The sequence below is a fragment of the Vanacampus margaritifer genome, chromosome 6 (assembly GCF_051991255.1).
Source record: "Vanacampus margaritifer isolate UIUO_Vmar chromosome 6, RoL_Vmar_1.0, whole genome shotgun sequence".
Taxonomy (NCBI): domain Eukaryota; kingdom Metazoa; phylum Chordata; class Actinopteri; order Syngnathiformes; family Syngnathidae; genus Vanacampus; species Vanacampus margaritifer.
In genome coordinates this window covers 15,501,584-15,516,834 of record NC_135437.1, presented here as the reverse complement: position 1 = coordinate 15,516,834, position 15,251 = coordinate 15,501,584, and the positions used below count along the sequence as shown (strand labels likewise).

Sequence of the window (15,251 nt, the reverse complement as noted above, 5' to 3'; positions counted from 1 at the left end):
TTTTATCATCGAAGCTGAAAAGCGACCACACAGGCTCCCCATTATACAGTAATCTAGTAAAATTAATTAAGTAATGAATTTTGAAAATTGTTTGATAATTTTTTCAATCTGTTTAATTTGTAGTGTTTTTAATGTTTTAATTTGTTGTTGTTTTTTTCGAAATTTAATGTATTTATTTATTTATTTATTTATTTAAAAAAAAAAGTTGAAATATTTTTTTAGATTGCTTTTGTGAGGACTCTTTAAGTAAAAATTCTGTTATTCAAAAATGGTTTATGCAGCATTTTTAATATATATTTTTTAACAATTTCTGATTTCCTACCATGTACTCCATTTCCCCCTCCCATAATTTTGGTTCATTTACTTTAGTAATGACTTGAAGTGTGCCATCTCCTCCTCAGGATGTGTTCCTGGTGATGGACACCTCAGACTTCCATCATCGTCTCCACAAAACGCCTTCGAGTCAAATTGACTTATTTTTCCTCTCCGAGTGCAACCGAGCGGAATGAGAACGCTGCTCGGGAAAAAAAAAAAAGTGACAAGAAAATGTGTCTTTTATTTAAAAGGCGGAATAACGTACATTTCCCTCCCGCACACAGCATGAATATTTCACGCTTAGCTTTGCTCCAATACATGGAGAGCAGTGCACATACGCACACACGCACACACGCACACACGCACACACACGAATCAATGGTTAACTCACAAGTCAAAACGTAGATTCTGCCTCTCCTCAAAGAAATAATCCAAGATGAACTTGCGCACAAAGTCAGGGTTGAGTGTGTTGTCGATCACTTCTGTCCTGCCAAACTGTAAAAACAAACAAAACAAATATGTTGCACACGTTTATCATATATGCTACAGTTGCTAAATTCAGTAGAACACTGTAAAATGGATGCTAAAATGATAATTGTCACAGAAGACAAGAGCAGTATGAGTTCGCTCCCATTTACTATCAACTCTTCAGCTGTCCTGTTGATTAAAGGCACAAAAAAAAGAAAGTATATATAAAACATCAGACAATTAAAAAAAAATGTTTTTGCATAATCCGAATTTCCAGTATTAAACAAATTCAAATTAACTACATTTTTTTTAATTGGGACTACACATTCCTTTTCTGGACACCAAAAAAACAGGGAAACTGTTGTTTTTTTAAAAATGCAATTAAAAACACACAATCTCACGCACACATTAAAAATGAATTAAAATGAAACAAATTTTAAAAAACTACAAAAATTTATTTAAAAAAATGCACAAAATAAATAAATGCATACATACATACATACATAAACCAAAAATGAAAATAATTGAGGAATAAAAAAAATAAAATAAAAATAGAATTAGATTTTAGGGGGTAAAAAAAACAAAGAGGGGGGAAAAAGCTTTTAAAAATTCACCAAATTAATTTATTCATTAATTATTATTTACTAATTTAAAAAAATACTAATAATAATGGTCAAATAATAAATATATTTAGAACATTAAGCTAAGAATACAAATAAATACAACTTAAAATAAAGGAATTTACATTTAGATTTGGGGGATTTAAAACACAAAATGAAAAAGTTACAAAAACGACAAATTTTCCTTTTTTCTATTTTAAAACTAGGCAAATAAAACATAAAAACTTACATTAATTAGATTTCATTTTTTGTATTCTACAAAAATAAACAGTGGAAAAAAACAAAAACTGAAATACTATTTAAATTTTAAAATGAAATACATAATACAAAAATGTAGAAAATTTATAAATTAAATATTAAACAAAAATGTATAACCATAGTTGCAAACAATTTCCATTTTTGATGAACATTGACATCTCAAGAATTATTCCAAACCAGTGCTACTTAATAATTTCCTGCTACGTCCGCCCATGAAGAAGAAAATATTCCTAATCTCCCAAATCTCTGATACGACTATAAATAGTATAATTTGTCTATAAAATTGTTATGAATACATGTATGCATAACACTGTACCACAATTAACAGAAAACAAAATAAGAAATATAAATTTGCTGAATATCTTAACAATTTGTACTCCCTGCGCACATTCTGACAATGACAGCGCCACTGCCCCTACTGTAGTGGATGTGCAATTACACTTTATTCTAGTACGGCAAAAAAATAAAGCATGTTCCCTGGGGGTCACACGTGCCACCCCACTATTTGAAATAGGCTGGTTTGAAAAGGGCGGATTCAAACGTGTGCGATTGTTTACTGCTGTCCACACAAGCAGACCTTTCATGACGCCATCGCCTGTAACGCCACCGCATCCCACTTGGGATACAATTACACTCAATACGGACTTTGCCCATTAGACAGCATCAAAGAGGCGCGCTAACCTGCTCGCTGGCATTTGTGCGCCTTCCCGTGTGTGATGCATAAAACATTTGTTGACAACTAACCACCGCAAGAAACGTTTCATCCTCTAGTGGCGCAAAAACTGTGAAAACAACAGTCTGATTGTCGCTGTCTCCAAACAGTCAGCAGCCACCATTTTACAGCAAAAAAAAAAAATGCCATTTGTGACTCACCTCTCTCCATTCCCTGTTTGCTATCCCCTGAGTGTACAGCACACAGACTGCGGAGAGGAGGACGAGATGGAGAGAAGACTTGAAAGACAACATTTCAACAGTGACAACTTCATGTTGACGAGCTGAGAGCGTGTTTTCCCCCGGACGGCGTCGTGGCGGGAAAACTCCCCTAATTAAATGTCACTAGAAGTTTGCCTTGCAGCGTGATGATATGTCAGTGGGGGGGAGGATGGAGGGAGAGCGGATGGGGCGGGCGAGGTTGTTGTTTGCGTAGGTGGGAGAGGAAAAACGAGGTTAGAGTGCGGCGGAATGTCCTTATTGAGTGAGGACGGTCGATAATATTGACATGCGAGCGTCTCACGTCCCTCGGGGGAGTCTCCGTGTTGTTGTTGTTTTTTTTTTCCCCGTGAAGACGGCGCGCTGGTGGAAAAGCACAGCGAGGCGATCATCCGGCACTAAAGTGACATTTCATTAGCATTCGCGCCGACGCCGCGACTGTACTGGAGATGTGCTTGTCTCACCAAGTGTGAGGGAATGATGTCATAGTGAAGAAGGTTTGAGAAGAGCTAGTGATCTTTTTTTTTTTTAATGTTTTTTTAGCATCAGGTCCGTTAGGCTGTTTGTATGAGTTGACGCTCTACGTAAGTTAAAGTTGAAGTTGTTAGACGGTTTACAATCATCGGAACATTGATGCTAATTTCATTAGCCCATATTAGACTCTATGTTAGCAATTAGCATTGATGATGTTAAATGGCATCGTAGTGAAATTTTTTTGAGAGCAGATAGTAATTTGAAGGTTTACAATCATTGTAACATTGATGCTAATTTCATTAGCCCATATTAGACTCTATGTTAGCAATTAGCATTGATGATGTTAAATGACATCATAGTGAAAAATGTTTGAGCGCAGATAGTGATCATTATTTAGAGCAACTTTGTTTGTATGTTTGAAAGTTGAAGTTGTTTGACGGTTTACAATCATCGTAACATTGATGCTAATTTCATTAGCCCATATTAGACTCTATGTTAGCAATTAGCATTGATGATGTTAAATGACATCGTAGTGAAAAAGATTTGAGAGCAGATAGTAATCATCATTTAGGGCGACTTTGTATGTTTGAAAGTTGAAGTTGTTTAAAGGTTTACAATCATTGTAACATCGATGCTAATTTCATTAGCCCATATTAGACTCTATGTTAGCAATTAGCATTGATGATGTTAAATGGCATCGTAGTGAAAAATGTTTACAATCATTGTAACATTGATGCTAATTTCATTAGCTCATATTAGACACTATGTTAGCAATTAGCATTGATGATGTTAAATGACATTGTAGTGAAAAAGGTTTGAGAGCAGATGCTAATCATCATTTAGGGCAACTTCGATACTTTGTATGTTTGAAAGTTGAAGTTGTTTGAAGGTTTACAATCGTTGTAACATTGATGCTAAATTCCTGTAAAATACACTCTAAAAAGAGAATTGTTGACCAACTTAATAAAATTGCTTCAATTGGTAACACACTATTGAATTAAGTTAATCCAAAGTGAATATATTAAGTTTAATTAGTTATAACTTAATATAGTCACTCTCATTCATTCTCTCTCTCTGCCTCCCTTCCTCTGTGTGAGCATCTGAGTTTTCCTAAATTCAAGTGTGTTTAAAGTGAGTGGGAGGGGTGAAACTATTTTTTACGTTTTTTAAAAGTCTCTATAACAAAATGTTGTTGAGTCTGGACTGTATAAACATGGATTAAATTGAGTCAAACCTTCTCAACACAGTGTAGGGCAGACTCGGTTGAACAAAAAAGTTGCTAAAACATAAAAACGGATGAACACAACGTTGTGGAGTGACTTCATCAGTCTACTGGAATTCTAAGTAACTGAGCTAGTCAGTTAGTAAGACTGTTAATTGTCATTAAGAACAGTTTCTTTATTTAAATGTATTTATTTAAATTGTTAGAGCATAAACATAGAGGTAGACAACACTGTGGAGTGACCAAATGTTAAAGACGTGGTGCTAATTGATACTTAAATGGGAGGATGGGAGCGTTTTCTTTTCAGAGGCACGGAACAAATTAAATGCGTAAGTCAAGGTAGCTCTTTTTGGGGAACCTCGAGCGGAGGAGGAAGGATGAGCATCCTCGCCGGGCCCAACGTTTATACAAGGAGGCACTTGTGCTGCGTCCATGTCTCTGCTATGCTGACAGTCACTGGCCACAGTCACACAGCATTAGAGCGCCTCAGCACACACACACACACTCACACACACGCACACACAGACACACACGGCTACATATTCAGGGCCTCGGGCACACGCTGGCGTATTCATATTAGCTTATAAAGCCGGATGAAATTCCACTGTTTGTGCATATTGCCGCTCTTATATATACACGTGTGCGTGCGATTTATACTTCAGTAAACTGGGAGGGAAAAAAGGGGCAATAATTACGGAAAACGCCCCCAAAATCCAACCGAAATGATGCCACAGTTGCTCTTTATTTTATTTAAGTTAATGTAATTATTTATTCTATACTGTACTTAAGTAATACAAATTATATAGTATATCGTCGCTGCTATGTGGGAAAAAAAACTTATGTCCATTGTTTTAATTTTTACGTTTTTGCGATGAAATTGAATGCAGACATCCCAAAAACGTTTTTTTTTTTTAAAAAAAGAGAAAAAATTGACCTACGTTTTTTTCACATAGCAGTGACGATATATGATATACAATTATATAATTATACTGTACATTAGGGGTGTGCCAAAAAATCGATTCTCATAAGAATCACAATTCTCATTTAGTACGATTCCGAATCGATTTTAAATGTCCCAAAATCGATTCTATTTAAATTATATTATACTGTCTTCCGTTTGTGTGTGCCTTTATTGGGAGCGCTTTTCATGTTGTACCTGATTTGATGTTGTACTAGATCAATAAACAGAAAAATTGTGGTTACGCATGGATTTTTGAAAACATCAAAGACAACTTAGGGTCTTCATTAAACTTAACGTAAACACAATTTTGAGCGTTCAGTGAGCCTGACATCAACATCAAAGACAATTTGTACATTAGGTTCATTCAGGACTTGAAAATGTCTTTGATGTTCATTTACATGAGTTTCTTTGATGACTAAATGGCCTTTAATGTTTATATCAGGCCACTGGCAGTCCACCAAAGACATGTCGATGTTTACAAAAGGATCAATTAGATTAAATTAAACAACTCAGAATTGTCTTCAATGTTTAAAAAAGATTACATTTATGCTAATTGAGGACTCAAAATTGTCTTTGATATTTCTCAGGCTCACTAGACTGTAGACTCGGACATAGTCACTTCCCAATGTTGTGAGCATCCACTTTATGTTTCATGACTTATTTGTCTAGCCCGGTCTGCATCAGCTCTGACATTATGTGGAGATAGCATGTTTAATATAGAGTCATTTAATTACACGCTGACATGTGGTCGCTCCACAATGTTGTGTGCATATGTTCCCAGTAGCTAGATCTTTTTTTTTTCTCCCTAGTCTTCCTCAAATCTTACATTAAGTATAGTTGAGGCATGTTTGATGACAATAAGCATTACATTTGATTGACAAAGCCATTCCACAATGTTGTGTCTGTCCATGTTTATGTTCCAGAGAGCTATGTAAACTAGCAATCTGACTCAGATCTTACATTGGGGAGGCAGTGTCTTGACAGTTAGTGTTCCAGTAGCCTGACAAGTGGTCACTCCATAATGTTGTGTGTGGCCATGTTTAAGTTCTAGGTGGCCATGTTTAAGTTCTAGGTAACGTCCTGCCAATTTGCCTTGGATCTTATGTTATGTGGAGACATTTATAGTGTTCCGGTAGACTGACAGCTGGCATGTCCACAATGTTGTGTGCATTCATTTTTATGTTCTGATGTGTGTGTGTGTGTGTGGGGGGGGGGGGGGGGGTGAATAAGGGTGGGCAATAATTTTTGATGGTTGGGGTTAGGGGAAGGGGCTAGGAAATGCATTATGTCAATGAGATGGCCCCACAAAGATAGTAAAACAAACGTGTGTGCGTGTGTGTGTCTCACTGGGATCTGATTTGGAGAAGGTGTCTCGGTCCAGCAGGTTTCTAAAAAGCAAGAAAATAAGAGACAAGCATTAGCGCTAATTGAAAAGCATCTTAATTAAGCTTCCTCAGCCAACGCCGACAAACAAACAAAGACTCTTCTCCGACTGACGGCCTTTGATTGGTTACCACTGAGGCAGCAGCATTAAAGAGACTCCAGAATGCAACATAAAGTGGAGCTTATTAAATATTTCAGGCGTGCAGCAGCCTGTTTTCTCTCTCTTTTTGCCTTCCCTCAGCGGCGGGCGCCATCAAATTTACATGACGCCGCCATCTTGGCTCTTCGGGACCAACAGGGAGGAGGAGGATGAAGATGAGGATGAGGATGAGGAGGAGCACCCGACACAGAGCAGCTGCTCTGAACTGAGGAAATCAATTAAAGATGAGCTCGGAGGGGGACCCAAAGTGTTATGTCACGTACAAAACCAATATGGTTCTGGTATAATGCAATTAAAATAATAGTGTTCCGATATAACAAGTGAAAATAATCAAATTTTGTAAGTAGCATTATGTCTGACAGGAAGTAGTACCAAAAGAAGAATTCTGAACATCAGGAAGTAGAGGCAGAAGACTTTTTTTTGAATTCATAATTGTCATACAATGACACAGGAAGCTATAGGCCTACTGTATTTTGCCTACCTAAGTCAATACAGTGAACAGGCTCTAGAACAGGAAGTTCTATTCTGCTTACAGGAAGTACTACAGAAATTAGAATTACGGCCAATAGGAAGTAGCACAGGAAGTAGAATTACATCTGACAGAAAGAAGCACAGGAAGTAGCACACAAGGCCAATTACATGAATCAGGAATTGGCAAAGAATTTGGTCCGACAGGAAGTAGTATTAGCATCAACAGGAAGCAACACAGGAAGTAGCACAGGAAAATGTATTAATGTATTGGAAGTGGTAGAGGAAGTACTGCACAAATATGGTCAACAAAAAGCAGCACAGGAAGTAGGATTAGAAGAAGGTAGAATTACGCCTGACAGGAATTAGCACAGGAAGTTGCTTTACAGCCAACAGTAGGCAGGACAGGAAGTTGTAAAGGAGACCGAATTATGTCCAACAGGCTGACAGGAAGTAGCATTAGCATACTACAAATGAGAATTTATATAGAGTGCCATTGCCTATTGACAGAGTGTGTGCGTGTGATGTGCCAATGCCAGCAGTTGCTCCATGTTGCTGATTGGGCTGTGAAGGAGTGTTTGGTGAGGGCGTTGGGGTTGTTTGGATGATGAAGCTATCATGCTAGCTGCGGGGCGAGCGCGGGCGTCGCTCGTGTCCCGTCCTGTCCCGTCCCACATGACAGGCGGCGAGCACCGTGCAGCCGCTGATGTCAAGTGATGTTTCTGGATCAGGCTCTCGGCTTCTGCTGATCCCAGCGTGGCCCAGATGGTACCAACAACCCACCCCGCGCCCCTCCTCCAAACTCTATCCCCCAAAGCTCCCTCCCTTAAATAAATGATAATAAGCCGACGGGATGGCGTCCAAGCGCTTCACGAGTGTGTGGGAGTGAGAAGTGGGAGATAAAAAGCCAAGAAATAAGGCAGCAAGCAATTACAATATAAGAGTGTGTGTGTGCGTGTGTACCTGATTGTGGTCGAGATGCGGGTTTAAAAAAAAAAAAAAAAGTAAAAAGGGAAATGGTGTCCCACGGCGGGAGGCCCCGGCTGAGTGGCCCTACACTCATCAAACATTTACGGCAGCGTTCCCTCCCGACACCAGACTTACATTTGAATTACATTTGAACTCCCACCAGCGACTCGTCACGAGTTCACCGTAACATGGCCGCCCGCCGCTTAAAAGCAGCTTTTGACGCTAAGCCAGATGAGACCAACCTTTTATGGTTCAAAAAAAAAAAAGACGCAAATTGAAATTAGACATGTTTACACACGTAACAAGAACGATGTATTATACGACTCGACTGCAGGTTGGGGAGGCATCGACTGTACACAACATTGTGGAGTGACCACCTGTCAGATTCTACCAGAATACTAATTGTTACTGAAGATGCCATCTCCACATAAAGTGAGATCCAAGGGAGACTTGGCATACATTTTGAGTTGTGTAGCTAACCGCAACATAAACAAAGATTCATACAACATTGTGGAGTGACCACGTTTGAATCTACTGGAATGCTGATTGCTAGAAAATCCACCACCTCCATATAACGTGGGATCCGAAGCAGACTAAGCGGAGCTAATAAGTAGCATGTCTCCCCTCAACATAAACATGGGCACACACAACAATTTGGAGCGACCACAAGCTAGAATCTAGTGGAATGCTTACTGCCTGGAAAGACGCTATCTCTATATAACAGATGATGCGAGGCACAGTGGGCGGAGCTAATAAGTAACATTCATCCCCAGAACATACACATGGAGTCACACAACATTGTGGAGCGACCACCTGTCACTCTAGTAACGCTAACTAACTGCTGTAAACACTTCCAATTCCACCTAAATAAGGATTTCAGTCAAAATGGGGCTTAATTGGAGCCGGAGAAGAAAAAGAAGAAGAAGAAGAAGAAGAAGAAGAAGAAGAAGAAGAAGAAGAAGAAGAAGAAGAAGAAGAAGAAGAAGAAGAAGAAGAAGAAGAATTGGAGGCGGTCCAAAGCTTGCCCAAGTTAATTTGGAGTTCCATCTTTTATGACGGCGAACACGGCACCGGGCGGGATAAAAGTGCGGCGGGAAAGTGGGTCAGACTGGAAAACAACTAACTCATTTTGACTTGAATGACCACAAGGGTGCCATTTTGTCCAAAGGCTTTAAGACCTTATCAGCCAGCCTGTTACAGTCAGCGTTTTTTCGCATTTTCTCTGTATGAAGTGAATCGCACAAAACATTGCGTCATAATGGCAATTTCAATTCATTTCCGATACTTCTAACAAACACACACACAATTAAATACATGAATGACAGCAGACGTCATTTACTGTGTTGCAGTGAAAACACAAAAGTTATGGAAATACACTGCCTTTGCTGGGTTTTGTGTGAAAAAGGGTGTAGCTGTTTTGTAGGTTCTCTGTGTAGGAGGTTTCCGTCTCATGGCACTTTTACACTGCTTCTGATGGCAGGATGGTGCCGATATCTTGATTTGCTGGGTTGTGTATGAAATTACAAATGCCTCTGTTACGACTATGTTAAAAATCTTAAACCCAATTTTAGAGGCATTTTTCCCTAGTGTCCCTTTTTTCCTCATGTGGCTTTGTGTTCTAAAGTGGCAATTTTGCAGAATCTCTGTGTAAAAGGCTTTAGGCTCAGGACACTTTAGCGCTGCTTCTGATATCTAGCTTCGCTGGGTTGTATGGGAAAATTCAAATGCATGCATCTGTTAAGATTATGATTGGGCAATCTTGAAAAGTCAAACCCAATTTTAGAGGCATTTTTTTCCCCACTGTCCTCTTTTTCTCATGTGGGTTTGCTGGGTTTTATATGAAAGAGACTAAATCTGATGCTCTGAAGTGACAATTTTGCAAGATGTCTTGTACAAAAGTTACCCTCAGACTAATTTCCCCCCTGCCTGTAAAAGCAGAAGTTTTAGTACCAGATTTTCCCATGTAGCTTTGCTGGATTCTGTGTGAAAGATAAACTCTACAGTGATGGATCCGAAGCTGAAATTTTGCAAGATCTCTGTGTGAAAAGCTTTAAGTCTTGAACGCATTTTTACACAATAGTGAGTTTTTTTTTTTAAGTGGCTGCCTATTTCCATGTCGCTTTGCTGGATTCTGCATGAAAGACACAAAATGCAGGAACTACAATTATGGCTCTGATGCTGCAATTTTGTGAGATATCTGTGTGAAAGTTCCACAAGTTAATTGCACATTTTTTAAAAGCAAGGATTTTTTTCTGTCTTCCCACATTTTTACATGCAGGTTTGCTGGCTTTCGCATGAAACCCAAAATGAGGTATGTACAGTTACCTACTGTATGCAGCAATTTGGGGGGAAATTGCTGTCAATCTTAAACCCAATTTTACACCGACTATGATTTTAAAAATCTGTTATGGCTCAAAAGCAGCAATTTTGCAGGATATTCGTGTGAAAGTCTTTAAGACTTAAGTCCATTTTCCCACTGCTTTCTCTGTGTGAAAGGCTCAAATGATATTTCTGAAGTACTGTTCGAGCTCTGATGCAAAGACTCTGTGTGGAAGAGATGATGGACAACAATTGCTCAATACCATGTTGATCTTTTTGATCAAAAAGCGCCAATACAGTAGTCCGTATTGATCCCCTCCCTTAAAGGTTCTTCTTCATTGCTGTTGTTGCACGCATGGTGTCTCTTTCTTCACCTAGGCGAGGGAAGCGAAACATTGGCGCTGACACATCGACCCGCCTCCCAGTGGGTCAGCGGGGAGTCTTCGATGGCGCCACATCTCAACGCGTCAATGCTTCCGCGCCACCTTCTGCGGGCCCGAAATGTCAGGCGGCTCGAACTCCACAATGCGCTCGGACCCGAGACAGGCGGCGGCGGCGGCGGCGGCGGCGACCGTGTGATCTTTGACGCTCTGACTTTCCCAACATCTGCGGGGTCGCTCGATGCCGTCTGCTCACAACACGCCGTCACTCAAATGTGTGTGTGTGTGTGCGTGTCAGTCCTTCTGCTCTGGAGTAAATGTGAAGCCTATATGGCAAGACGACTATCTTGCAGACATTACGCACAGCAGCAAAGTGAGAAAATTACAGCAGCAATACCAGCACATGCAGAAAAGTGGGAAGGATTTTAGGTGGGGCAGGGGAATGAAATGTATTTTAATGTCAGCAGGGGGACCTCTAGAAATGGAAAATATGGCCGCTTCAAACCAAAAATGGAAGACTTCCTGTGTCTTTTCAAGCTGGTTTATTGAGACTTTTTCGTGGGTCTATTCATGATTGACATGTCAACCAAATTTCATGCTGCTTAGTGAAACTTAGTTTTACAAAGGTTCGTGACAAAGGCACTACTGAATCTAAAATGGCTGCTTCAAACCAAAATGGCAGACTCCCTGTGTCTGTTCGGGCATGGCTCATTGAGACTTTTTTGTGGGTCTACTTATGGGAGATAAGCCTGCCACATTTTAAGTTGTTAAGTAAAATTAGCTCCAGTAGCGAAATTTTTAGGGTTATTGGGTGTCTTACTGACATAAAATGGCTGCTTAAAACCACAATGGCAGGCATCCTGTGTCTTTCTGAGACAATTTTTGTGGTTATACTTATGATAGACATGCCCACCAAATTTCGTGTTGCTAAGTGAAACTAGGTTTGGGGGCCGAAGTTTTAAGAAAGTTCTGGGGTACACACAACTGAATCTAAAATGGCTGCTTGAAACCAAAATGGCAGACTTCCTGCTTCTTTTTAGGCATGGCCTGTTGAGATTTTTTTTGTGGAACCTATAAAAAGATACAACGACAAAAACTCAAATACTTCACATTTTGGAATCATACGTGCTACAAATTTGTTAGCAATCAGACAAAATATCTACAAATTCCCCTGGCAATAGCCAAAAATGTCCCTAAAATGGCCGCTCCAAACCAACACGGCAGACTTCCTGTGTCTTTTCAGTCATGGCTTCTTGAGACTTTTTTGTGTGTGTCTACTGTCTACTCATGAGAGACATGCCCACCAAATTTGCCGGATTAACGCTGAAGGTGACTCTTGTCTCCTGGCGTTAATCAAGGAAGCTATCAAAAGTGTCACTAATCGTTTGGTCATGCGGAGCTCACGTGAAATCGTTGGTTATAAATTTCAATCCAGTTGTCCCATTTATGAATCACTAATGGGAATTACACAAGACTGGACCAGTACAATTTCTACGGTGCTTAATGCTAAAATCAATCATAACTAAGACTACATGACAGTACAGTACAATGTATTGAGCATCAGTATCAGCTCCCCCTAGTGGCCAAGTTGACCGTTTCCACTACCTTTTAATTCATCTAGGAGACCGTTGAGGTGCTGCTGTATTTATTGGCAGGCAACAGATATCATTATTATTATTTCCTTTTTTTTTTTTCCCCTGACAGGATGATTTTATTTTTCATTTACTTTTCTTAAGTGAACCCGGTGACAAAACTGGGGCGCAGTCTTTCACAGAGGGACGGGCACTCTATTATTAGCATTAGTGGGGGAAATAAAAAATATATATAGTCATCATCATAAACAATTGCAAAATGTAAAATATCACTCATTGGACACTTCATTAGGTACACCGTTACATCAGATCCAATCGGGGGGAAAAAACCTTCTGAATTCTACCTTTAATACGGTAAAGTAGACTTTTGATTGAATCATGCTGAGAGCTGTATTTCATTTTTTGGTGATTTGAGCAACACAACACGGTCAAAATATTAGGAACCGCTCTCAGTATGACACATTGCTGTACACAACTTATTACTAACACAACAACAATGCAATAAAGGACATATTCAATATCATAAAAAATAGGGAGGATGCCTGCCGTACTTGGACACCAATCTTTCCGCATTACGAGCCTTCACTTGGTCGATTGTTTGCTTTGTGTTGTGCGAGTGAAAATTTCTGTTAGGAGTCAGCTTCAGCCAGTGAAAAATAAATAAATCGATGTCGCAAAGGTACTGCATGAGGGCAAGGAGAGAAATACTGATGACTGATGAACTTACAGCTGTTTATTAAACGGAAGGGGAAAAAACTGTCAAACACCAAAATACAAAACGAGAGCACTTGCAAGGAGCAACTGTATGCCACTACTCACGCCCAGATGCTCACACACATGCTAACCGGCCAACCTGACTCAATTTACCACGCCTCTGCACACAACACAGTATTATTTTTCTTAATTAAAAAGGTGTAACCAAAAAAAAATGTAGGCAGGAACGGAACGGTAGCCTAATGGCATTCAACACATTTTAATAGGGAAACTTGATTTGTGAGCTTGGTCACGGAATAATTTAAGCTAGTAAATCAAGGCAGCAATGCACATACCATAGTAATAATGAAACACAATCTTGGCACTAGTGCCAAACATCTCCGCACGTGCCAGCACACACACACACATATGTCAAAATACAGCATACACACACACACACAAAGGACATATATTCCCTACCTGCACGACACGGTGAGTTCAACTTTGGTGGCGGGGATGGCCGCGGTGAAGGGGTCCGCGTCCCCAATGCACGCCATGCTCCAAGCTGCAGGAAAGCCTCAGTGGCGGGCATGAGAGGGACGGAGAAGAGCTGGATGATGATGATGATGACGATGACGATGATGATGATGATGATGATGATGGCGGTGGTCGTGTCGTGAAGAAGACGCAAGGGAGTTGATGCTATAGTGGAAGTGGTGGGACTGAGGAGGAGAAAGGAGGAGGATCCTCCGTCCGCTGCTCCCGCCCGACCGAGCACCGACGTGTGGATGCTTCCGAGCGCGGGAAAAAGCCGGGTGTATGAGAACGTGAGAGAGAGGCAGAGAAAGAGGAAGGGGGGTCGGGGAAAGGGGAGGAGAGTTTCAATTGGTTGTGGATTCAAGCAGCTGTGTGTAATAATGGCATCCATACCTGTACTATAGCACTCACAGGAGGAATGAGAGAGGGAAGATACGGAGAGAGAGAGGGTGAAAGCAAGTGTGTTAGCGAGAGAGAGATTGTGGGAGAGCGACAAAGAAAAGTGAGATGAAGAGAAAGCAACAGAGTGAGTGACTGGGGGAACGTGAGGAGTGGGAGAGGGGAAGAGAGCGAGAACAGGGAGGAGGAAGTGGAAACAGGTGAGAGGTAGAGAAACAAGTACAGGGAGTGAGCGAGGAGATGAGATGAGAGGGAATTCATGGAAAGGGGGAGAGAGAGAAAGAGAGAGAATTCATAGAGAGAGAGAGAGAGACCAACCATTTTGCTCGGCCCGGACAGCTATGGGGGAATATGCCACGGAGGAGGCGGGACTTCCTGGTTTTCACACATCAGCCCGGTTTACGACGTGCGGGCCGTGTCCAGGTACTTGCGCTTCCGCCTTTGTGCCCTTCGGTTGCTCGTTCCCATCGACAGGTGCGAGTGTGTAGTCCGTCTGTTGTCCGGAGCATTTCAGAGAGCTGAGACGCCATCGGCAGGAGCGGCCCGGTTGGGAGGCGGGGGTGCGAGTGTTGGAACGGCCGGCAGTGGCCGGAAATGGTGCTGATGTGCGAAACCCGGAAGTCGGTGGCATCTACCCCATTGGAAGCTGGCTGAGGGGTGACTGGCCGATCGTTTGATTATAGGACTACTTGTACATTTCCCATGATTCTGATGCAGGAAGTAGTTCTAGTCAGTGGTGTAGTGGTCCCCGGAAAAGTGGGTATACTCTTAATTTTCAATTTTTTTTTGTTTTTTTAAGTAGGCCAGAAAAACGGTGACGTGTAAGAATAAAAAATCGGTCATTTGTACTTGCTTACAATAATAAATGTGCTTGTTGAGAACAGTTTGATAACACAAGCAGTTTTAAATCATGTCAAATGTATTTATCATGAAGGCAAACAAACTATATTTATAAAACAAATTATAATATTTAGTGAACAATCATTTTAAAAAATGAAACCCAGTTTAGTTAGACCTCAGTCTTGTCTTGTGTTGAATCTTTAACTATTTGTCCCCATTCTTGTGTTTTAATATACCGCTACTCAAAAATCAAGTACCAGCCT

General features: G+C 40.6%; 1 protein-coding gene across 1 annotated transcript in view; it reads right to left on the bottom strand.

Annotated features, from left to right (window-relative positions):
• Window positions 1-14,110, bottom strand: part of LOC144053362 (copine-8-like) — a 37,010-nt gene extending 22,900 nt beyond the window's left edge. The window contains exons 1-4 of the mRNA XM_077567753.1: window positions 13,693-14,110; window positions 6,596-6,636; window positions 2,535-2,581; window positions 707-810 (exon numbers count right to left, since the gene is read on the bottom strand). Of these exons, the coding sequence (XP_077423879.1) occupies window positions 707-810; window positions 2,535-2,581; window positions 6,596-6,636; window positions 13,693-13,769 (269 nt within the window). The 5' untranslated portion in view covers window positions 13,770-14,110. The remainder of the gene's footprint in view (window positions 1-706; window positions 811-2,534; window positions 2,582-6,595; window positions 6,637-13,692) is intronic.
• Between the last annotated feature and the right edge of the window lie 1,141 nt (window positions 14,111-15,251).